At 43.6% G+C, this 24,034-nt stretch overlaps 1 protein-coding gene across 2 annotated transcripts in view; it reads right to left on the reverse strand.

Annotated features, from left to right (window-relative positions):
- PTP4A3 (protein tyrosine phosphatase 4A3) overlaps window positions 1-24,034 on the reverse strand; it is a 172,572-nt gene that overhangs the window by 78,246 nt on the left and 70,292 nt on the right. Inside the window, exons 3-4 of one of the 2 annotated variants that reach the window (XM_030219666.1) lie at window positions 5,348-5,796; window positions 5,074-5,206 (exon numbers count right to left, since the gene is read on the reverse strand). In XM_030219666.1, coding sequence (XP_030075526.1) covers window positions 5,074-5,178 — 105 coding nt within the window. In that variant the 5' untranslated portion in view covers window positions 5,179-5,206; window positions 5,348-5,796. Of the gene's footprint in view, window positions 1-5,073; window positions 5,797-24,034 lie in introns of both variants that reach the window. The other variant, XM_030219658.1, reaches the window with a different exon arrangement.

A 24,034-nucleotide genomic window follows, 5' to 3' on the forward strand; every position in this document is an offset into this window, starting at 1 on the left:
GACTTCAGAAATTGCTCCCAGGTGCATAGTTCCCTTACCTTGGGTGCTTAGCCCCCCAAAACCCACTCCCCACAACTGTACAACACTACCATAGCCCTAAGGGGTGACGGGAGGCACCTACATATGGGTACAGTGGGTTTGTGGTGGGTTTTGAAGGGCTCACATTTACCACCACAAGTGTAACAAGTGGGGGGGGGGATGGGCCTGGGTCCGCCTGCCTGATGTGCACTGCAGTACCCACTAAAACTGCTGCAGGGACTTGAATACTGCTGTCAGGGAGCTGGGTATGACATTTGAGGCTGGCAAAAAAAAAAAAAATTAAGTTTTTTTTACGGTGGGAGGGGGTTAGTGACCACTGGGGGAGTAAGGGGAGGTCATCCCCGATTTCCTCCGGTGGTCATCTGGTCAGTTTGGGCACCTTTTTGAGGCTTGGTGGCAAGAAAAAAATGGTCGTCCAAGTGCTCCAAGGCTTGGTCGCAAGAAAAAAATGGTCGTCCAAGTGCTCGCCAGGGACACCCTTCTTTTTTCCATTATCGGCTGAGGATGCCCATGTGTTAAGCACGCCCCAGTCCCACCTTTGCTATGCTTTTGACATGCCCCCATGAACTTTGGTCATCCCCATGACAGAAAGCAGTTGAGGACGCCCAAAATCGGCTTTCGATTATGCTGATTTGGGCGACCCTGGGAGAAGGACGCCCATCTCCCGATTTGTGTTGAAAGATGGGCGCTCTTCTCTTTCGAAAATAAGCCTGATAGACTCCTAATGCAGGTTTTTCAGCCAAAACACAGTAACTGTGTCGGGTCACTTCAATAAAGGCTGATTTTATTTCACACATCGTTTTATGGACATTTGTACTTCACCCTTTGCTTTTCCGAGAACCAGGGAAGCCTGGTTCAAATCCCACTGCTGTTCCTTAACCTGCATGCCTCATGTATAAAACTCAGATTGAGAGCTCTCAGAGGACAGGAAAGTACCTAGTGTACCTGGATGTAACTCACCTTAAGCTACTATGGAACTGGTGCAAAAGTAATCCAAAATTCTCACACATCCCTTCCTTTGCTACAATTAGAAACACTTGAGAACAGGAGTAGATCAGCTTAGCCAGGAAAAGGCAAACTAGATTAGACCCAAAAACTCTGTAGCCCAGGTTAACTCTGTGGAGACAGCAGGATCTTGGAAAAAAGGACTTATGGTGAACACACAATCAGTTATTAGGAATACACTGAGGTAACATCACTCCCTTCCACCACCACTACCTTACACCTCATACTGGGAAGTGTGAATGGAGTTCTTTAATTGGAGAGAGATTCGTAGAAAGGATCAGGTGATGATTCTTAGTTACGGCCTTTCTAGGGTGGTACATAACTGAAAGCATCTCACTTAAACCAATCAGACAGAGACACAAACCTGCATATAACTAATCTATAAATTAGAGCCTGCTCGCTGGAGTACTGAGCCTTACACAGAGAAGGGGGGGGGGGGGGTCCACGTCTTCCACAAAAAAAGCCAAGAAATGCAAAGTACACAAGGGTGGAAGTAAACCAAATCCAAAAGACCAGTACTGAAACCACAGTGGTAAAAGCACCAAGAACACAGTTTACTGGGACCCTGCACGGTCCGTGTTTCGGCTAGAAAGCCTTCCACAGGGGATTTAGTTGTTCACTATCTCACTGTAGATTGTGGACTGCACCGCATAGCACATTGTACCTCTTTCTGAGAGGTTCAGAGGCTTCATCTACAAACGTCAGCTTTTTGACCCCTGAGGAAGGCTTTGTAGCCGAAACATGGACCGTGTAGGGTCCCAATAAACTGTGTGTACTGTGCTGAGATTTGCCTCAGACTCGCCGAGGAGTGCCAAGACCAAAGTGATCATCATCACTTCAGGGATCAGGAAATACAATCCTAGCCATGGGGCTCCCACAATTATGTATATAAGAGAAGATGTCTGCATATTTGTGCTACTAAACAAATTTAAGTAAATCTTTTCATTACACATGCACAATGAATTATGGGGGTGAATTTATTTTCTCTTTCTTTTTCTCTCCAAAGTGACTAACTAGGAGGTTTGTCTTGTTACCTGCTGAGTTTTATTTGAATCCCTGGAGTCACTGTGGTCTCTCATTCACATTCATATATTTCCGGAATCCACTTTTCCCTTATTGGCCACCACAGCGGGTTCCACAGGTTAACTGGCTTGCATGAAGAGAGACTTCCTTTTGATTCAAACCTGCCTCCTGACAGCTTAAATCGCCACCCCGGCACCGACAGCCATTTGGATTACCGTAGAACATCGTGCTTGGAAATGGGAGGGAGAGGGAACTGGGTGTGAACTGAATAGCTACCAAAAAGGATGGAATTCACTGGAGGATGGCGGTAACAATCATCCTAAATAAAGAATCTAAAGTGTTACTGAAGACTTAACTTTTTTGTATTGGACTTTAGACCAGAGTCTGAGTCCCTCATAGCTTGAACCTCTCTGAAGCTGCACTCACAGTCCCAGGCTCTTCAGTTCCCTCCTGTATGAATGATTTGCTGTCCTGTTATTGGCGTTCCATTCAGTTTTTATTGATTTATTAAAGTTTTTACTGTTAAGCGTGTGACATAGTGATTGAAATGGCGGTATATCAAATTCTTAATAAACTATTTGAACCCTCAACGTATTTCCACTATACAGTAATGGAGACTGTAAAAAAAAAAAACAACCTTTAACAAACCCCAATTTCTAACCAGTAAACTGAATAGAAATGCCCTGTGCTAGTCACAAAGGGCTAGATTCTGTAAATAATGCTCATAGATAAGTGACAAAATTATGTGCATTAACACGAATTCTATAAAGGCAGTTCCATGTTGGTTCACTGAGCACTGCATCAAGAATCCCCTGCTTATTTGAGACATGCAGTTGAGAGACATGTACCATCGTGTCAGTTGTGTTTGATGGTAGCTGGCAATTTGGTTGTATCTGCTCCGACTCATCTGCATCTGGAGGTGACCAGAAAGGGTACCTTTGGCACACTGAATGGAACAGGTTGTCCTCTGGATTAAACATGAGAATCACCTGTTGGCTTTCAAACACCATTTGAAGGCGCACTTAATGCGTATGGCATTTTTTTTGTCCCTGCTGGAAACACAGCTTTCTGTCTGGGACGTATGCATTCCTTTTTTGGGGGAAGTTAATGAAGCCACACTTTATAGATTGTTCTTTGTTGAACTTATGATTATTGTATGCTGTTTGTTTGTATATTTTATTGTGTATGTTTTTTTTTTATCTCGCCTTGGAGAAGGACGAGTTATAAATAATAAATCTAATTCTAATCTTTCTAGAACACTAACGTGCTGAATCCTTTAGTGCGGTGCTAACGGTTTGCACACACTAAAACCTGTGTTAACTGCTTAGCACACCTTAGTAAAAGGGACCCTATGTGCTTTATGGGCAGAACCCCCCTGCAAAGGCTAGTGCTGCAGTGAACATCTGAAGTACTGATGCTTATGTGACTCAGAAGCACAGGATTATGAAACCATTCACTACAGTTACACCTCCAAATAATTCTGGAAGGAAATTACTGAGGTCATTTTTGTCCTTTGTTCAGTGACAGAGGGCAGCAGATAAATCACAAAGATATACAAACCAACAAAAAATGTATTCTAAACTGAGTAGGTGGGTTGGTGTGGGGAAAAAGAAGAGAGGGTATATGTGGTGAAAAGAACGGGGACAGAAATCCCATCTTCCAACTGGCAGGGTGTACAAGCAAACTGGACATTAACAATGAGAAAATGGCCACTGTCCCTAGTAACTTGAAAATTCAAATTCTTACGTTTTTAGAATTATATTTCAACTCTAACAGCACTGGCATATTGCTCCTGTCAGGAACCAGCAGAATCAAGATTCACTAATGCCTGCCTTCGGATTTCAGGTATATATGACTTAACCATAAAATGAGCTCATGTTCTTCAGAGTCACTTTTTGAAGAGGGACTGAACAGGGGGTTGCACGCTGATTATTACCTTTATTTACATATCATCATTAACAATATTTTATCAGTTCAAAGCTGCTTTCCTAGGTCTTGCTTGTGCCTATCCCTGGGGTGGAAACCAATGAAAAGTCTTAGGGGGGTCTTTTACTAAGCCATGGTAGCGTTTTTAGTTCGCGGTAGAAATCAGCTGATGCCCATTACATTCCTATGGGCGTCTCAGCGTTTACTGCCAGTTGATTTCTACCGCGAGCTAAAAACGCTAACAAAGATTTCCCCTTAGAGACACCCCTGGAAAGCATCGCTTATGTCATATGTCTGCAAAATAACTGATTAAGGGTGACCTGTACCCCTGCTGTGCTACTCTCCCCAACGAGCTCTCGTGTTTTCCCAGGAAATCTGGCCGATGACTGCAACAGGTACAAAAGCAAACCAAGAAGGTGAAGTCCAGACAGTAGAACTACTGAATGACCATATTGTTTGACACTCAAAATTATTTAAAAGTGCCTGGAAAAGCAAAACTCCCCCCTCCTCTTGCTCTGTATGGTGCTTTTCTCTATTCCCCAGTATCTCTCCACACTCATCCTTCCCTACACCCCTTCCCGTGCACTCCGCTCCATGGATAAATCCTTCTTATCTGTTCCCTTCTCCACTACTGCCAACTCCAGACTTCGTGCCTTCTATCTCGCTGCACCCTACGCCTGGAATAAACTTCTTGAGCCCTTACGTCTTGCCCCATCCTTGGCCACCTTTAAATCTAGACTGAAAGCCCACCTCTTTAACATTGCTTTTGACTCGTAACCACTTGTAACCACTTGCCTCCACCTACCCTCCTCTCCTCCTTCCTGTACACATTAATTGATTTGATTACTTTATTTTTTGTCTATTAGATTGTAAGCTCTTTGAGCAGGGACTGCCTTTCTTCTATGTTTGTGCAGAGCTGCGTATGCCTTGTAGCGCTATAGAAATGCTAAATAGTAGTAGTAGTAGTATTCAGGTGCTCTCTCTAGTCTCCTCCCATCTTGCCCCACGTGCACTGTAAAGGTACTGAACAGATTGTAAACTATGCCCTATTTACAATTCACATAAACAGCTTCCACTTACCTCTATGAATGTATTGAGGGTTGCATTGGTGGGGTTGTGGGTGATCAAGAACCTCATGTTTTTATAACACACCTCTACGGGTGCAGGGCGATTCATGCGTGCCATGGTATCAGCCTTCTGCCCTGCCCCTTTCCTCCAAAGCAAAAAGGGGGGGAAAAAAAGCCAACTGAGAATGGGTTTAAAAAAATGGTTGCATCAAGTCTAATGCTGTGCAAATATCCCACACTTCTGAAAACACGCTAAAAAAAAAAAAAAAGATCTCCCCTATGCTTACAGTCAAAAATCCAGCTGCTCTGTAAAGTCCAGGCTTCTTGTTCTAACTGTGCAAGTCAAAGCAAACTTCTTTTCAAATCTTGAGGAATGACCCCTTCCTTCTGCCAGCTGTCTCCTCAGCCTTCTTTTAAACAGGCCCCTGTAATCCTGTGGAACTTGTGCAACCTTCTGTGTACAATTTCGGCCTATCACGTTACCCCATCTGGATATGTTGAGTATTTTAGGACTATGGGGGCTTGAGGGGAATCAAAGAGCAGCAGACAGAAGGCGGCTCCCTGCCTTAAGATGTGTGAGCAGGGGACTTCAATGGTTAGTTGTCCGTGTGCACGCCCAGATCTGGATAACCTGCCGAAGCCCTGTCCCCATCAACAAGTGGGCTGCTCTGCACAGCGATACTCCGAACTGCTTCCTTGGTGCCTCTAGAAATCTGAAGCCAATCCACAGGGTGATCTGCCAAAACAACACAGAAACACAGGAGTTAGAACAGCAGGATTGACCTAATTGACAAACATCCAGTAGTCCCCACGGGTTATGAGGAAGCTGGAAAAGGGTGTCAACAGGACTCTGAGCCAGAACAAGCGAGTGAATTCACTGTGTGAAATGGCAGGATTTAATACTGAACTCCACAGGGTATGACACACTGGTTCAGTTATAGAAGAGAGTGTGTGGCAGGATGGAGGAAGAGGACAGAAGCCAATGTTTGCTTCGAGGCTGCCTGCTATTCTTACTTCCCTGAGCAGTGGGCATCTCATCTAGAGGGCCAATGATGGATTACTGCACAGCTGAGCGGTTGGCAATTTTGTTTTACTCACCACATTAAAAAAAAAAATAAAAAAGTAGAATTTATTTTTCTATAAACCCAAAGAACACGTGTAACCCACCCCTTCAGTGCATGCAAATGTGAAGAAATGAGAAAAACACTGTGCACTGAGAGGAAAGCAGTCATTGCACGACACCAGCTACCTTACTGTAAATATGTAGATCATTTTGCAAACCCCAAAGGGATATGGTAATATTGGGGAAAGAACAGCAAATCTACAATGAATTAATGCTGGCTGGTTGGTGTTCCTATTGCAGAGGTAAAATCATGTGCAAAGTCACTACTAGATGCTGCAGGCCGGCTCAGCCCTTAACACACGTTCCCAATTTCCTGATTGAACAGATTTTAACGTCACCATAAGACTCTGAAATTGTGGTGACACTCGGCTCCCTTCTGGGACAAATATTAATTGCCAACAGTATGCTCTGCTTAAAGGTAGTGGGATCACCATAATGTGTTCTGGGTCCACACAGGGAAACATTCTGGGGTCCCTGCTCTTAATATGACTCATCTGTGGTGTAAAATCATAGAAACATAGATAGATGAAGGCAGATAAAGTCTATACACCATACCCAGTCTGCCCATCCATGCAATTATGCAGGCCCTGGTTGATTACTGGCTGAGACTCGCATAAAATGAGTCCAGATATCCTCCTGACACCACTCTGATCCCCCCTTAAGTCTCAGTAGGCCACCCCGGGCCCACCTGAAGAGGCCTGGTGGTCTAGTGGTGGTTGAGGCAAAAGTGAACCCCACTCACTCCTACCTCCTGATAGAAAATGGTTGCTGTGACTTCTAGTGGTAGTCTTGTGGTACTACCACTAGGTGGTCAGCCTCTAGCAGTAGTATCTAACCCCTATTTAAACTCTGCCAAGCTAACTGCCTTCACCACGTTCTCTGGCAACGAATTCCAGAGTTTAATTACTTCTTCCCCTGCAACTAGTGATGTCATAGTTAGTTTCGCTAGTAGCATTACTAAGTGTTCTCCCATAGCAGAACCCTAGGCCCTCTACAGTGCTAAACAGTGTGATGATTCTGTCTCTTCTCTATACAACTTTTCCAGTTACACTTGTACCATGTGACTAGGGTTACCATATTTGCCCTAAGGAAAAAGAGGACACGTGCCTCACCCCCTGTCATACCTTACCCCGCTCCCTGCCAGCCCACCCTGCCACCTGTCATTTTGACCCCCCCCCCCCCCAAAAGAAAACCAGAGTCTCTCTCCCCATATATATTCGCTCCCCAATTTTCCAGCCTCCATCCATCCACATGACTCTATTCATTACCTCTCCTGTGCCTTATTGTAGTGTCCTGGTGGTCTAGTGACCTCTTCAAGGCAGGAAAGAGCCCCGACTGTCTTACTCCCGGCACCGCTTCAAAATGGCTGCCAAGAGTTCAAGCAGTGGCCTCGCGATACTTTCGTAGAAGTCTTGCCAGGTCACTGCTTGAACTCTCAGCAGCCATTTTCATTCAGCGCAGGGCGCAAGACAGGTCTACAGCCGTGCCGGGCAGGAAAGAGGGGGCTCTTGATTTTCAGATTACCTCAGTGGTTGCTAAGCAAAAGCTGTACTTTTTTTTTACATTTTCAGCACATCAAGTTCTAGAAAGTAGGAGTTACCCCATATGTATTCTTATCAGGGGAAGAGAATACTTGTACTCAATTCAAATTCTTGTCTTTGACTTCCTGCTTCCCCCGGCTGCTGACTTACATGATGTGTAGGGAGGGACATCAAGCCCAAAGGTCCAGCCATCTAAAACTACATAAGAAGAGGAGATAGAAACACCTGGCTCCCCTATCCAGGTGTCTATGAGTCTGAAGAAATAAGAACTACTTTTATCTGTAACTCTCCTGGGGACCATCACACTTCTCACCAGGATCAACCTACTCAAGCCTGGACTGTAGCAAGGTAGGTAAGACCAATGCAGCTAGATAGGGATCCAGGGAGGTGGGGTGGGGGCATAACTGCACCTCATCTATTGCCTCCACTGCTTGGCCAGCATCTCTCCTTTCCTCTCCCTATACCCCTCCTGAAAGCTCACCCCCCACCCCAAAGAGCATTCATCCCCTCCTGAAGGCCTCTCACAGGCTGGGTGGTGGAAGCACACATACCACTGGTTGCTGGCCCCTTGCTCCAACAGTGCATGTTCCTTTATACCTCTGTTTTCATTGTGCATAATTTTTGTAGAGGGTCCTGGGAAAGCCACCATGCAGACAAGACAGATAAACAAAAGAACAGCAAACTAAACAGAACAGTATGTGTAGTGAGTAAAATCAGGAAATGAATAATTTAATTTAAAAAACCCCCACACACTCCAGTAGGTTCAAAGGAGGGGTGAATTCTCCCACACGAGTCCCTGTTTTTCAGGCATCACCAATTTAAGCCTCTACCAAAAATTAGCCCACCCCGATTAGCACAGCTGTGCTACAAAAAAAACAGACTAAATACACAGCTCCTGTTTTCCCTCAACTTTTTAAATCAATGTGCAAAAGCAGAAATACTCAGTAGACAGCACCAGGCAGATAAAGGTCACAGACCAACCAGTGCTCAGATTACCTCAATGTCACACAAACAACCTTCTCTGCCTCTGTGTCCCGCCTACTCCACTACTGTTTTTCCCTAGAGGCGTTCTAGTTCTTGGGACAGCAGAGAGAGGTCCTTGTTAATGAGCTGCAGCCTGCACCCCAGAGCAGCAGCAACAACACACCCAGGCTGGAAACAAGCAAGTGCCACCAGAGACACCTTGGGTCCTCAAGCCTGCTCTCATTACAATCAGAGCACAAGGGCCTTACTGAAAGTTTTAGCTTGCTTGCTGTCTCCTGTCCTCAAGGTCTTAACGAGAGGTGCAGCAGCTTTTCAAGCTTATATATAACTAAAGTAAAGAGCTAGAATGTATACAGGGCTTAGATTTTTGTACAGTAGAGTCTCGATTAATATCCGACCTCCGCTAATCCGACCATCCAGCATATCCGATTGCCCCCCCCCCCCCCCGGTGACCTCATCACTTTGCCGTTAAGAAGCGCGCGGCTTCTCTTCCTGTTTTCCGACTTCACATGCTGCAAGGAAGCCATGGGTTCTTTTTGCTTTGCAGCCGATACTCCTTCATGCACTCCTCAAACAAGTTAAGAAGCGTGTGGTTTCTCTTCCTCATTGGATTTTAGCCCATGCTTCTATGCATGAATTTTTAGATTGCAATTTACATGTGCAGGAATAATTCAATGCAAACATAGCTCCTAACGCTGTGTATACTGCTCCGTATTTGTGCTCAAATTGCCTGCTGTACAATTTTTTTCATTGCTGATTAGTGTTAATTAAAAAGATACCCTATGCCTATTCTTCATGCATAAAGTATGTTTTCTGTGCATTGTGAGGGGTTTTCATTGTTTCTCGTATTATCCGACACCAGGTCGGTCTCGGTTACGTTGGATAATTGAGAATCGAGACTCTACTGTACTTTCTTGTGTTTCATGTATTTAATACTTGGATTTTTTAGTGTACTTTAACAAGTAACTTGCTTTGAGCATCAGAGTGGAAGAGCAGAACCAGAATCTTCAGTACTCAACCAGAATAAAAGCAATTCTGACTATCCCTGAAACTTCCAGAACAGGAGCTGCGCTTTCCATTAAGGGGCTGGGTCTCCTACCCTGAAAGGGAGGCGGGGAAAGTTAGGCTCATATAAATACCCAGCCCAGGGGAGGATCTTTGTTTATGGTTTCCAGTCCACGGCTATTGTACCAGGATACTGTTAGGGGATCAGGCTTGGCTCTTAAGTCACTAAGGTCCAACTACTTAAAAGAGGCAGAGAGGGTCCCTGCAGAGAACAAGAGAAGAGAAAGCACCAGACCCTGCAATACTGCTACACTTGCTGAGGCAGAAGGTAGAATGAGGAACCAGCTTTCCACCCCCAGTTCTACAGGGAGAAAGCAGAAGAAGAGAACACAAGATCAAGCTTAAGGTATCAGCAATGTTCTACAGACTGTATAAAGTTAGTTTATATATATTTGGAAGGCAACTTCTCATTTATGGGATAAAGACAGTAGTGTAGACAGATGGCTAATTTAGGGTGAGCCTGAGCCCTCAGTGGGTAGTTACAAAGTTTAATCTCCACCACCACCCTCAGCGCCCCACCAAACTCAAAATAGAAAATACCTGAGCTGGCTAAGATCCCCAGGCTCTGCCAGCTGAAGACCTCCTACTGGCCAGAACTCTTGTGACCTGGGCAGCCAGTGGCAGTGTCCCCAAGCCATCACCGCTGCCAGCCCACCTCCCCCCCCCCCCCCCCCGGTGCACGTTCAATTTTTGTGCAGGTGTGAAAACTGAACATGTGCGGGGGGGAAGGGGTGGGCCAGGAGGGCTGGCAGCAGCAGCAGGTTGGGTACACCCCACTGGCTGCCCAGGTCGCAAGAATTTGGGCCACAAGGAAGTGTTCAGCTGGTGGGTTTTAGGAGATTTCCAACAGCCATGCCAAGGTTCCGGGTGATTCGGAGTCCAAAATGGGTAGACCCCAGCCCAACCTGGCTCACCCATGGCTAGAAAACTGGATGAAGATAACCCTGGAAGTACTACACAAAAGAAAAACAAAGAAGAAAATACAACAAAATATTCCACTGCACAGAAAACAAATGTTCTAGATGGAACGGGGAGGCAAAATCTCAATGCCTAAGCTGAATAAAATTCAAAAGCTCTGAAAGAGGCAAGTGGATACCAGAAGGATTCTTAAAATACAATACCTTTATCTGTGATCCTTCCAAACTAAAAATATACAATGTAAAAAGTAGTGCAAAAAAGAAAATCAAGCAAGAGAAATGGTCCATTAAAGTCCCATATGAATCTGTGTTTCTGATTCTGAGATGAAAAGTAAATCCTCTGTTATTCTGCTCTTCACTTCTCAAAGGGGTACAATCTGGGCACCTCCTTGTCATCTTGGGCATGTCAATTATCCCTCCATTGCCTGAAATACAAGCTGTGGGGCAGACATTTAAAATAATGTAACTGCAGTCACCCATTTACCCAGACAGTGTTGCAAAATATCTAAACACATCGCCATGACATTATATGGGTAGTGCCGGGGCAGTCTCTGGGTGGAGCCAACAATCACCTAACAAGGTAACTATCCCGATAAAGTTAGGCCAGCAAAATAGCTACCACTGGGGTCACCGGCACTGGTTTGAACCAGGAGCCGGCAGACTTTGAGAGCATGTGCAGATGTGGAGACTCGTGCTTTCACAGGTCATTTCCCGCAGAGAATCGGGATCTCCTGCTGAATGGACTCCCATCTAGCGACAGCAGGAAGCACCTTCATAAATCACCATCTCCTGCTACTTCTGATCCCACAACCCACAGCAGTAGGAGATGACGTTTTATGAAGGAGTTTCCTGCTACCACTGGATGGGGAGACCACTCCTGTAGCCACTGACCGTGAATCAGCTGTGTTGGGGCGAAGTGGGTGGAGCAAGGGGTGGGCAGAGCTGGGGTGGGCTGGAGCAGACCCTAATCTCTTGCTGAATGGATCGACTCCCCTGGCAGCTCTGTCAGGGCCCTGGACCAGCCCTGCTTCCAGTTACTTCAGTGTCACTGCGGGGTGGGGGGGGGGGGGGTGGTGGGAGGAGAACAAAATATTGTACAGACTCAACTATAAGCCAAGATCCCAATTTTGGGGCTGTTTTTTTTGGCTTACAGTCAATTATATGTGGTATTTTTTTAGTTCTGCCTAATTATGCTCTCACATATCCACCTTTAATTATTTGTTTGTCCTTGAGATAGTCTAAATCCCTGGTTACTTACTGAACATTTGTGTTATATTCTGTACATTATTATGTTTTATTCTCTTTATTGTTTGTTTGTAAGCCATATTGAACTTGAATCTATTTCAGGCTAATGTGGGGTATAAATGTCACGAATAAATAAATAATAGAGCATCTGCATGTCAATAAATAAAATTCTGCTTATACTGTGAGCTTCTCAGGGTTAACAGGTAGACAGTGGAAGCAGATAATATGCACAAGTGAGGCCCAAACTAGACATCTACTTGCATTAACTCTCTGTATGGCCAATAACAACATTTAAGGGGACGATATTCAATGCAATTTAACCAGCCAGAAACACTCCTGGCCAGTTAAATCACCTGTTCGGGGATAACCAGTAATTTTCAGCAGCACTTAGCACTGCTGAAAATAGCCGGTTAGTGGCAAACTCAAAACTGGCTATTTTGGGGGTGTCTGGACGGCAAAGTCAGCACTTAACCGGCCAGGTTCACCTCATAAATAAGACCCATAAAAGTCAGTCCTATCTTTATGCTGAATATCGCACTTAACTGGCTATGTGTTAGCCAGATCCACAAACCCAGAAATTCAATGCTGGTGCCTGGACATCGCCTGGCACTGAATTTTCTGGTTTAGCACCAGTGGCTGTCAGCAAAATGTTGATCACTGCCGCTGAATATTGGGCCCTAAAAAACAAACAAACACTAGGGATCAATTTTCTAAAGCGTTTACTGTATATGCTCCAACTTAAGGGGGAAAACTGTTAATGCACATTTAAACCGGAGAGGGCAGGAGCTGGCAGTCCTCAAGCGTGTGCAATGCTCAAGGTCCTGCACCTCCTGAGTGCACAGCTGTCTTTCTTAGTGTCAGCCAGAGGTAGGAGCTACGGCAGTGCAGGAGAAGAAGGTAGGAAATAAAATGGTCACCAGGGGTACAGGAAGAAATTCCAGTTGACTTGGGGGGGGGGGGGGGGGGGGGGAGAGTTGTGGGTAAAAGACGTCATTCACCACGGGGTGGAGGAAGAAATTCCAGGCACCTTGACAGGGAACGTGGAAAAAGACATTGTTGGTCGCCACGGGGTGAAAGAAGGGAGAGAGACTCGAATATAAACCAAGACCCCTATCTTTGGGCTTTTCTTTTTTTTTTTTTTGTATTTGGTTAGCAGGACCTGCTAACTGGATAAGTTCTGCTGAGCTCAATTCGGATAGTGCTGCTGAATATTTCCTCTGTGCAAGGGATAATGTGGGGGTGGTTAGTGGGTGGAGCTGGGCCAATTTCAGAGCTACTATTTGGATTAATGTTTACAAAACTTGAGACAGAGAAAAGTCTGTCCTAAGTGTATGCTGATTAGCTATCCGAATAGTAGCTGAATATTGACGCTATTCAGATAGCCACAACCTGACCGCAAATTTCAGATATTCACTGGCAGCCACTATCCAGATGCTGTCACCAAACATCCGGATTTTGTTTTTACCCACAACAGACGGCATTTACAAAAATGCTGATCACCATGTACTCAATATTACCTCCAAAATAATTAGAGAAGTGGTATTTCTCACAGCAATAAAAAGGGAAAGGGAGGGTCATGATATAATTGTGAAAGGAGGGGGGGGGGTGTCCACAAGAAATGTAAGGAAATATTTTCTTATGAAGCAACAATTGCCTGATACGCAATGTGAGAGAGGGGGCAGAGACCAAACCTGACAGAATTGAAGCGTGCCTGGAACAGATAGATAGGGCAATGAGGACAGCAAGAGAGAGTAATAAGCTGAGGAAGGTGTACAGTGACACGATGCTTAAGAGAACCTCACCCACTGGCAATTTACAATATATTACACTCCCCAAAAGCCAGACAGTCAACAGCTTCAGTTGAACAGTTACCAATAAGAATAAGATACATATTAATAGAAACAAGGGAACCCGGCCACAGGCTACTCAAATAAACAAATCACTAACCAGAAAGAAAAGGAAGTTAGGAGGAGAATGTGTCACTCAACACTACACATGCATTTGAAATTCCCCAGGTAATACTCCACGGTGCAGTTACCGAAAACAGCTGCAAGTTTTAACCACAGGGGATTCAGGGATTATTTTCAGTGTGGTGTGAAAGAAGCAACGACCGACCGAAGGACAAGCTGCTGTGGCCTGTCAACTTTCCTATGCTTGGGATCTTCTCTCAACTAGGTCCACATTTCAAGTTTATTAAGACTTGTCTCAGTGTAGGTTGTGTATGACATGTGTAAATGATCATCCCCTGTGGCAAGTTGCAGCAAGGCCAATACCAATACCAACATTCTCTTATATTCTGCAAAATCACTAAAGGTCTATATGGATAACATAAGAGATCCAGACAGCCATGGGAGGAGAACAAAGACCAATACATTTCAGTTAAATCTATATTAAAAATGTCTCAACACAGAAAGCCTTGGAATGCTTTCTAAATTAGTCATATTTTCTAAGTGTTCTAATTTGAATAGCACGATTATGCCATACATGTGCAGCCAGATAAGCAAAACTAGATAAGAAAGCAACCTTGGAACAAAGACCCTTCTTTGGACTTGGAAACTAACAATAACGGATTCCTAGCCCTAAGAGACCTAACTGAACATGGAAAACCAATTAGCCCTAATATAAAGATGAGGCATCTCCATACAATACATTAAAATCCAGATACATAATTTAAATTGAATATGTAAGTGTTGCTCTTTCAGCCTTAAAGGCCTTCAGAATAATTGAGCAGCTGTATTTTGAATAGTTTGAATTTACGTCAATAAAAATTTTGAACAACCTAAGGGCAGCGTTATAGGCGTGTTAACATTTTTAACACGCATTAACCATGTACGTGCCTACAATATCCCTATAGGTGCCTACATGATTACTGCACGCGCTAAGTGTAGGCGTGTTAAAAACACCAGCACACTTTAGTAAACAGGGCCCTAAGTAAGCACTGTTGCAGCAATCCAACTGTCCAAGAATAAGACTGCACAACTATTCCAAAAGCCGTTGAGACTAAACAATTTCTAATTTTCCTCAATTTTCTCATCATAAAAAAAATGTTTTGTATTTTTTTTTTCACAAAAGCATTTTTCTGCTGCTCTGGATGACAAATACTTGTTAGTATAACTCCCAGTATTTTCAAACTCGATTCAAACCTAAAATCTGGTTGTTATCGTTGGCTGTCCAATCATAAGAAATTTGGTCTCCAAACTGACTTTATATGCCGTCCTCACAGTAGGCCAACAGAAGGGATGGTGTGGGGTGAAGTGAGACCTGTGTTCCCGATTTCCACAGGGGCTGCTTCTACTTTAGGTGTTTCCTCTTAATGAGGTCTGGGGAAGAGGGGAGGGCAAGAGGAAGGATGCATTTGAAAAAAAGCTACTTTTGAAGGAAAAACTGTAGGAGGGACACAAGTTGGAGGAGAGAGGGCGAACTGAAGGTACAGGTAGCACAGAAGCTACATGAGAAGAAATTAAAGAATGAAAGAGGGTTGGCGGAGTGGAGGAGGGAAGAGCAGGAATTTGAGGAGGGGAATGGGCAGTGCAACCAACCAGGATTCTGATAAACTGTGAAACACTGCTAGATTCATCAGTTGAGGTGTGAGGACTACTGCACCAGGTAATCCTGAAAGCACTTTTGCATTAAACAAACGTCCCATCCACCAGCTGTCTTTTCAGGGCTGCAATTGGCTGTATTTTAGAAATGCTGTTTACCAATTGTTTTCTGAAGCCCTTTGTACTGGACCTCCCCTAATAGATGCAAGATTTCACACATGCTGACACAGGAAGAAGTGTTTCACAAGAACATAAGAATAGCCATACTGGGTCAGATCAATGATCCATCTAGCACAGTATCCTGTTTCCAGCAGTGGTCAAGTACCTGGCAGAAACCCAAATAGTGGCAACATTCCATGCTACCAATACCAGGGCAAGCACTTGCTTCCTCAAGTCTGTCTCAATAGCAGACTATGGATTTTTCCTCCAGGAATTTGTCCAAACCTTTTTTAAACCCAGATACACTAATGGCTGTTACTACATCCTCTGGCAAAGAGTTCCACAGCTTAACTATTCGTTGAGTGAAAACAAATATTTCTTCCTATTTGTTTTAAAAGTATTTCCATGTAACTTCTTTGAGTGTCCTCTGGTCTTTGTACTTTTGGAACAAGTAAAAAAAAAAATCGATTCACTTCTACACTTTCTACACCACTAAGGATTTTGTAGACCTCAATTATATCTTATCCATCTCTTTTCCAAGCTGAAGAGCCCTAACGTCTTTAGCCTTTCTTCATATGAGAGGAGTTCCATCCCCTTTATCATTATAGTTGCCCTTCTTTGAACCTTTTCTAATTCCACTATATCTTTTTTGAGATACAGTGATCAGAACTGAATGCAATACTCAAGGTGAGGTCCCACCATGGAGAGATACAGAGGCATTATAGAATGTTCGGTTTTATTTACCATCCCTCTCCTAACAATTCCTAGCATCACGTTTGCTTTTTTGGCCACTGCCACACACTGAGCAGAAGATTTCAGAGTATTATCTACAACGACACCTAGATCTTTTTCTTGGGTGCTGACCCCCCAAGGTGGACCCATAACATCATGTAACTATGATTCGGATTATTTTTTTTCCAATATGCATCACTTTGCATTTGTCCACATTAAATTTCATCTGCCATTTGGATGCCTAGTCTTCCAATGTCCTAATGTCTTCCTGCAATTTTTTTACAGTCTACATGAGTTTTAACAATATTGAACAGTTTTGTGTCATCTGCAAATTTAATCACCTCACTCGTCGTTCAGATTTCCATATCATTATAAATATGTTAAATAGCACTGATCCAAGTACATATCCATGCAATACTCCACTATTCGCCCTCCTTCATTAGAGAAATGACCATTTAACCCTAACCTCTGTTTTCTGTCCAATAATGTACTTCTTGAGTATTACTAACTGAGATGGAGAAGTTCTATTGCTCCAGTTGATGCCCAACATTTCCGTAGATTCTAACAGATTATACAACAGCTTTGGTTTGAATGGACTGTCTTCAAAGCCTGTCACATAAAGGCTAGTGAATTTTGGGACCATAACAGCCCCTACAGTTACATCCAAAAGATGAAAGCTATGATGGCTTCAGTACAGCATAAAAGACACGATCCTACAAAAATTCTTCAACTGGAGAGCATTTTTCTTACTCAGACCTTCTACCCTTGCCAGTGTGTTATAGTCTGGATTTCCTGTTGTATCTTTCGTTTCAATAATACGGCTGGGGACGCCAAAATCGCGAAACGTAGGTCAACCCTAGAGATGGTCGTCCCCGATTTTCGGCGATAATGGAAACTGAGGATGCCCATCTCAGAAATGATGAAATCCAAGCCATTTGGTCGTGGGAGGAGCCAGCATTCGTAGTGCACTGGTCCCCCTGACATACCAGGACACCCACCAGGCACCCTAGGGGGCACTGCAGTGGACTTCAGAAATTGCTCCCAGGTGCACAGCTCCCTTACCTTGTGTGCTGAGCCCCCCCCCCCCCCCAAAAAAAAAAACCCACTCCCCACAACTGTACACGACTACCATAGCCCCAAGGGGTGAAGGGGGCACCTACATTACTACTACTACTACTATTTAGCATTTCTATAGCGCTACAAGGCATACGCAGCGCTGCACAAACATAGAAGAAAGACAGTCCCTGCTCAAAGAGCTTACAATCTAATAGACAAAAAATAAATAAAGTAAGCAAATCAAATCAATTAATGTGAACGGGAAGGAAGAGAGGAGGGTAGGTGGAGGCAAGTGGTTACGAGTCAAAAGCAATGTTAAAGAGGTGGGCTTTCAGTCTAGATTTAAAGGTGGCCAAGGATGGGGCAAGACGTAGGGGCTCAGGAAGTTTATTCCAGGCGTAGGGTGCAGTGAGACAGAAGGCGCAAAGTCTGGAGTTAGTCTTTAATACTATTCCACAGAAGCAGATGTTGTGTCCATTGACAAGCTGATGGAGATAGAAAACCCAAAATTGCAGTGTGCACTATAAGACCTGTACCTGGGGGTCACGTGACGCCATGTTCGGGAGCGGGTGCTGAACACCACCACTCCTGCCATCCCACCGCTAAACCTGCCATCAACATTGTTTTTTTTTTTTTTCGACCGACAAGACCTGCATACGCATTTGAGATCTTTGCCTGCAGACTTCGGAGCTGTTTGAGAAATTTTCACAAGGGACCACGCAAGGAAAAAGAGAAAGTCAGAGTGCATGAGGACAAAATGGTGGCCCGGGCGAGCCCGGCCACATCCACAATTGGCTCGGCATGGGTAGCAGAGGTGGCGGCCGAGGTAACAGGAGCCGTGGAGGTACTATTTGATAAGCGACTGAGGCCAATCGAATTTAAGTTAGAACAATTACAAGACCATAAGGGGCAGCTCAGTAAGGATTTGGTAGCATACAAGCAGCATCATTGGATCTTAGAGGACCGGGTATCCACAATGGAGAAGGATTATGCCCGTCTGAAAAATAAGGTGGCAACATATAAACAGAAAATAGAAGACTTAGCGAACAGATCCCGAAGGAACAGCCTGAGATTTGTGGGCTTAACAGAGACATTGAGAGAGGGAGACCTGCGGAACTTTCTGGTACAGTGGGTTTCTGGTGGGTTTTGAAGGGCTCACATTTACCACCACAAGTGTAACAGGTAGGGGGGGGGGGGGTGGGCCTGGGTCCGCCTGCCTGATGTGCCCTGCACCCACTAAAACTGCTCCAGGGACCTGCATACTGCTGTCATGGAGCTGGATTTGACATTTGAGGCTGGCATAGAGGCTAGCAAAAAATATTTTAAAAGGTTTTTTTTAGGGTGGGAGGGGGTTTTGGTGACCACTGGGGGAGTAAGGGGAGGTCATCCCAGATTCCCTCCGGTGGTCATCTGGTCAGTTCGGGCACCTTTTTGAGGCTTGGTTGTAACTAAAAATGGACCAAGTAAAGTCGCCCAAGTGCTCGTCAGGGACACCCTTCTTTTTTCCTTTATCGGTCGCCCATGTGTTAGGCACGCCCCAGTCCCACCTTTGCTACGCTTCCGACACGCCCCCACAAACTTTGGTCGTCCCTGCGAAAGCAGTTGAGGACGCCCAAAACTGGCTTTCGATTATGCCGATTTGGGCAACCCTGGGAGAAGGACGCCCATCTCCCGATTTGTGTTGAAAGATGGGCGCTCTTCTCTTTCAAAAATAAGCTTGATAGTGATCCTTTTAGATGAAGTCTCAAATATAAAGGATGTGCCAATCCATCAACCTGGGGCAGCTAGACTAACATGAAAGTATTCAAACAGCAGTAAGGAAGAACAATTCTTATTGTTATAAATGAAAAAAGGAACTCTAACGGCTTGCCCAACGTCATACAGAGAGTTTGCTAAACTGAAAGTAAACTTGTACTCTTATTTATTCACATTAGAACTGTTAACGGGGCCAATTACGAGTGGCCTTATATGTGAAATGCACCAGATTGTTACTCAGCATCAGAACCACATAAGTAAGTACATAAGTATTGCCATACTGGGACAGACAGAAGGTCCATCAAGCCCAGCATCCTGTTTCCAACAGTGGCCAATCCAGGTCACAAGTACCTGGAAAGATCCCAAAACAGTACAATACATTTTATGCTGTTTATTCTAGAAATAAAGCAGTGGATTTTCCCCAAGTCCATATTAATAATGGTCTATGGACTTTTCCTTTAGAAAGCCATCCAAACCTTTTTTAAACCTCGCTAAGCTAACCGCTTTTACTACATTCTCTGGCAACGAATTCCAGAGTTTAAATCCCACAGGGCAAAGAATCTGAAATTTCCACTATATAGTTCCACTATATATTACCACTATTAAAAAGAAAACCATACACAAGAGGGGAAACCCACTTGTGTAGCCCAAGTACCCTAAATTTTTTTAACAGTGATAAAGGGAGAATGAGGAATATGGACACCATAAGAACCAAATCGCCATTCAGATACCATTCTCCTGTATCTCCTTCAATGCCTAACAACGACTTGATCACTAGTGGCAGCTCATATTTCACCATGTAGAGGTAGAGGGACATAGCTCCAATGTTCTGCATTTTAACTATAAGCTTGGCTTCTCAAACCTGTCCTGCATAGCCCACAGCCAACTGGGTTTTTAGGATATTCACAATGAACATGCATAAGAGACTTGATCCATTCAAATACAACTCATGTACATGGGTATCCTAAAACCCGACTGGCTGTGAGGTCCCCAAGACAGGTTTTTGAAACACCTCCAGAGCATCTCTGGAGACTGCTGTTAAGAAAGAACTTCTCCTAATTGCAAGTCAACCAGAGTATAATTAAAGACGAGTTGGGAGGGCGGAGAGACAAGTTTTACTGCTTCTTCTTCAATGTGATTGATTTAGCAAAATATATGAGACCCTTTTGTTTCACTGTAATTATCTATAGCATAGCAGAAAGGGAATCTGATTTATTGGCTACAAGTCAGCACAGTTAATATGCTAGAGGGAACTCTGTCCAGATACTTTTTTTTTCACTACTAAGCAGCTAATATTTTCCATTACATAGGTTTCTCCTTGTTTCTCTCCACTTGCAGTAATCCTGTCTGATAAGCTATGCAAACAATGGACTGTCTCATTATTTCACCAAGCCATGAAGCAGAAGGTGCTCCCCAGCACAAACAGTCTGTGCTTCTCAAGTGATTGCTTCAGGACATACAACCCACAAAATTCTGCTTATGGTAATACCGCATAGGACCTCCTTTAGAACAGGATGAGTGGGACAGTCATCCAGGATTCAGCATGCACATGAACCAAAAGAGTCATATAGGTGCTTCACCAATCCTCCCATCCCAAGCATGCACAAACCAGGGGCACTGTGCAGCTTCCCAACGATACAACCCACCCCCCTTCTCTCTGAGGAGAGGAGGTTTACTATTGATATCCTTGTCCATGATGCCACCCATCCCAGAGCCAGGCCAGATACAGGATTATATTTTAATTTCCTCATCATTTCACTGGGCTTTTTGGTGTAATTCTCAAGCAAATCAATACAGCTGCTGGCATGATGGTGCATCCATGTAGAGTCTAGAGCAGTAAAACAAGAAAGACTCTAGAAATCCGCCGACAGTACAGATGAAAAAAAAAAAAAGAGCAGATCCCAATGTGCAGTTCAGATATCCTTTATTGATAAGAGTACCCAACATTGATATGGCTACCAATATAGCATATAAATTAATCATAAAAATCCAAATTAAAAATACAAGAAACAAACACACATAATACATAAATATTTCAAAAGAATCACAACAAACACAAATGCACATGCATAATACTGTGTGGGAGCCCTCTGATGTGGTGTATACAAACAAATCAGGCACCACATTGGGTACTCTATCAATAAATGATTTCTGAACTGCACATTGGAATCTGTTCTTGTTTCATCACCCATGTAGGATCTGACAACAGCAGGAATGTTTCTGCACTGCTGTTAAATTCCCATGATGGGGCCAACGAAACGCAGAGATGCACTCTATACACCATTCTGAAGGCTTAGTTGGTAAATCTTGTGCTCCACCCTGTAGAAAGACTGGGTTCAATTCCTGGCTTGGGGCTTTCACTGCTGCAAAGGTAGAATTCACAGCTCTTGTGATGGTGGTGGGGTGGAGGAGGAGATTGCCGTAGTTATTTTGTGGAAGTGATGCCAAGATGATCAGTGTCAGAATCAATGGCTGTAAGATTCTGAAGGGAGGGGGGGTTATGGCCCAGTATGGTTATCTCAAAATCCAAACGGCTTGTATCTCTCGTTGAGTGATCAATTCACAAAAATACTGTATTACAAGATCATCAGTATCACCAAAATAATCTTCTATTTACAGGAGGAAAAGTCTTCAGAAGCTCAGAGAACAAATATTCTTTTTGCTTCAGCAGACCCAATTAGAGCTGCTTAATTTCTGAGCAACATCATCATTAGACTGAAAAACCTTCACTTTTTTTCTGTCTGGTCCCAACACAGGCCGTGTTTCTTTTTATTACTTCATCAGGAGACCTTATACAATACATAATACACAACATTACAATCTTATCTCAACTTTTACAATGAATCTAATACAAAAAAATTTGATTCTCATACCATATCCGACCTCTGAATTCTGTTAGGCATACCATATGGAGCTCCCCAACATCCAACAAAAACGTTATGGGACCGGAAGACATAATATATGGTGGATGGAATAGACGCCAAGCATTCCACAGTTTTTCTTTTTTTCTTCTTTGGACTAATGAGTTCTTCTCGGAACCCAACAAAGGATTTGAAAGCAAGCTGAAGGAAGTGCTCTGTTTATTAATATGGGACATCTCCGATTCAGGAAAATAGAACAGAAAGACAGTGAGTGTTGAAATTGGTTCATCACTTTCGAAATCTGGAACACTGTGAGATGAGCTATAGCTGGTTTTGTTGAATGGTACTGGGGATGAGCAATTTGGGAAATGTATAATAGGGAGAAACTGCTGTGAGAGTGTGGGGCAGAGAGTATTTTATTGTTAGATTAGTGTGGTTTTCATAATAAAGATTGTTAAATTAAATGCACACAATGATGTGGTTGTAGTATATTCAAATATCAAGAAGAAAGATTGCATTAGTTAAATAATAGTCATAGAAATATACAGGCACGTTAAAAACGCTAATGCACCTTAGTAAAAATACCCCTTAGATCGATTTTTTCCTTGAAACGTCATTTATCTGTTTATTATTCTAAAGTTCATTGGTTGCCAGTAACTGCAAGGGTCTTATTTAAACTTTCATGTCTAATGTATAAGGTTTGCAAAGTTTGGCCCCTTTTTATTTGTTAAGCTGTTTTACCTGGTCTAAAAGAATTTGGGGTTCTCTATTGTTTAACCTTTTTTCCTTCCCATCTAAGAAGGGTAAAATCCGAAAGAGGTGCATAGACTCTTTACTTTCATACCAAGCTGCTAAGATTACCTTTCTTAATAGTTCAGGCGTCAAGCTATGAGTACTTTAGATATCTGCTTAAAACATATTTGTTTCAGAAAAATGGAAGGAAAATTATTAGTTTTAATTGATGATGTTATGCTGTAATTCCTGTTTTGTCCAGTCTCTTTGTGTGTAACCTACATAGAACTGCGAAGTATTGCGGGCTATAAAAAAATTGAAATAAAAATAAACAAAACAAGATCAAAAACTGTTGGATTGGTGGTATATAACAGTTTTAAATTTTTCATTGCTTAGGGGTAGGGGAGGGGATTCAAGAGGTGAAGATATATATTTTTTGAAGAGACAATTATAGAATTAGGCCAGAGAAACAGCGATTCCCCCTATTCCCAGGGAATTGTAGAAAGGACAGTTACAAAGGGGGAGGGGAGCAAAAATTGGGGCTGCAGACAGGAAAAAATAAAGCCTGTGTCTGTAAGAAACAACAACTTTACTTCACAGATGGGAGGTTTAAATTTAGAAAGCAGGTGCAGGGGGGAGAAGCCATGTAAACAGTGTTTATCAGAGCATCAAGAGGTCTTCAAGATGCACTTTTCAAAACAATGTAGACTTGAATTGTTCTCTCCTGGTTTTGGAGATCCAGGCCAAGTCTACACGACTCCAGTCTTTATAAATAGCACTAGAAATATGTCGCTTACACAGCTTTCTCCCAAGGGAATGGCTCGCTGTCCCTTTAAAAGGTCCTGCAGGTGTGCATGCAATCTAATCATGAATGCCTTAAAAAGGGGTCTAAGTTTCTTATGACAGCTTGAGGAGAGTAATTCAGCAAAGAGGCAGCTGAGAGGGGAAAAAAATATCCAAACTAAGGTATTAAAAATGATGAGGCCGATAATCAATGAGATTTAATCAGGTAGGAGCTAACTCCTGCTCGCTTAAATCACCTGTCTCTGCCCAACCACGGATGTTCAGCAGCACTAACGCGGGGAGTGCCACTGAATATCGCATCTGACCTGCCCCCAAAAAACAGGGGCAGGAGCAAGGGGGAATTACTCCTGCCCCTGATGCCCTGCTGGACCACTAGGGCAGTCAGGTAGACCCCAGGAGATGGTACTATCCTGACCAGGAGATGGGGGTGGACAAGCGGAGCAGAGCTGCCCAAAGGG

This window comes from Microcaecilia unicolor, chromosome 1 (assembly GCF_901765095.1).
Source record: "Microcaecilia unicolor chromosome 1, aMicUni1.1, whole genome shotgun sequence".
Classification (NCBI taxonomy): domain Eukaryota; kingdom Metazoa; phylum Chordata; class Amphibia; order Gymnophiona; family Siphonopidae; genus Microcaecilia; species Microcaecilia unicolor.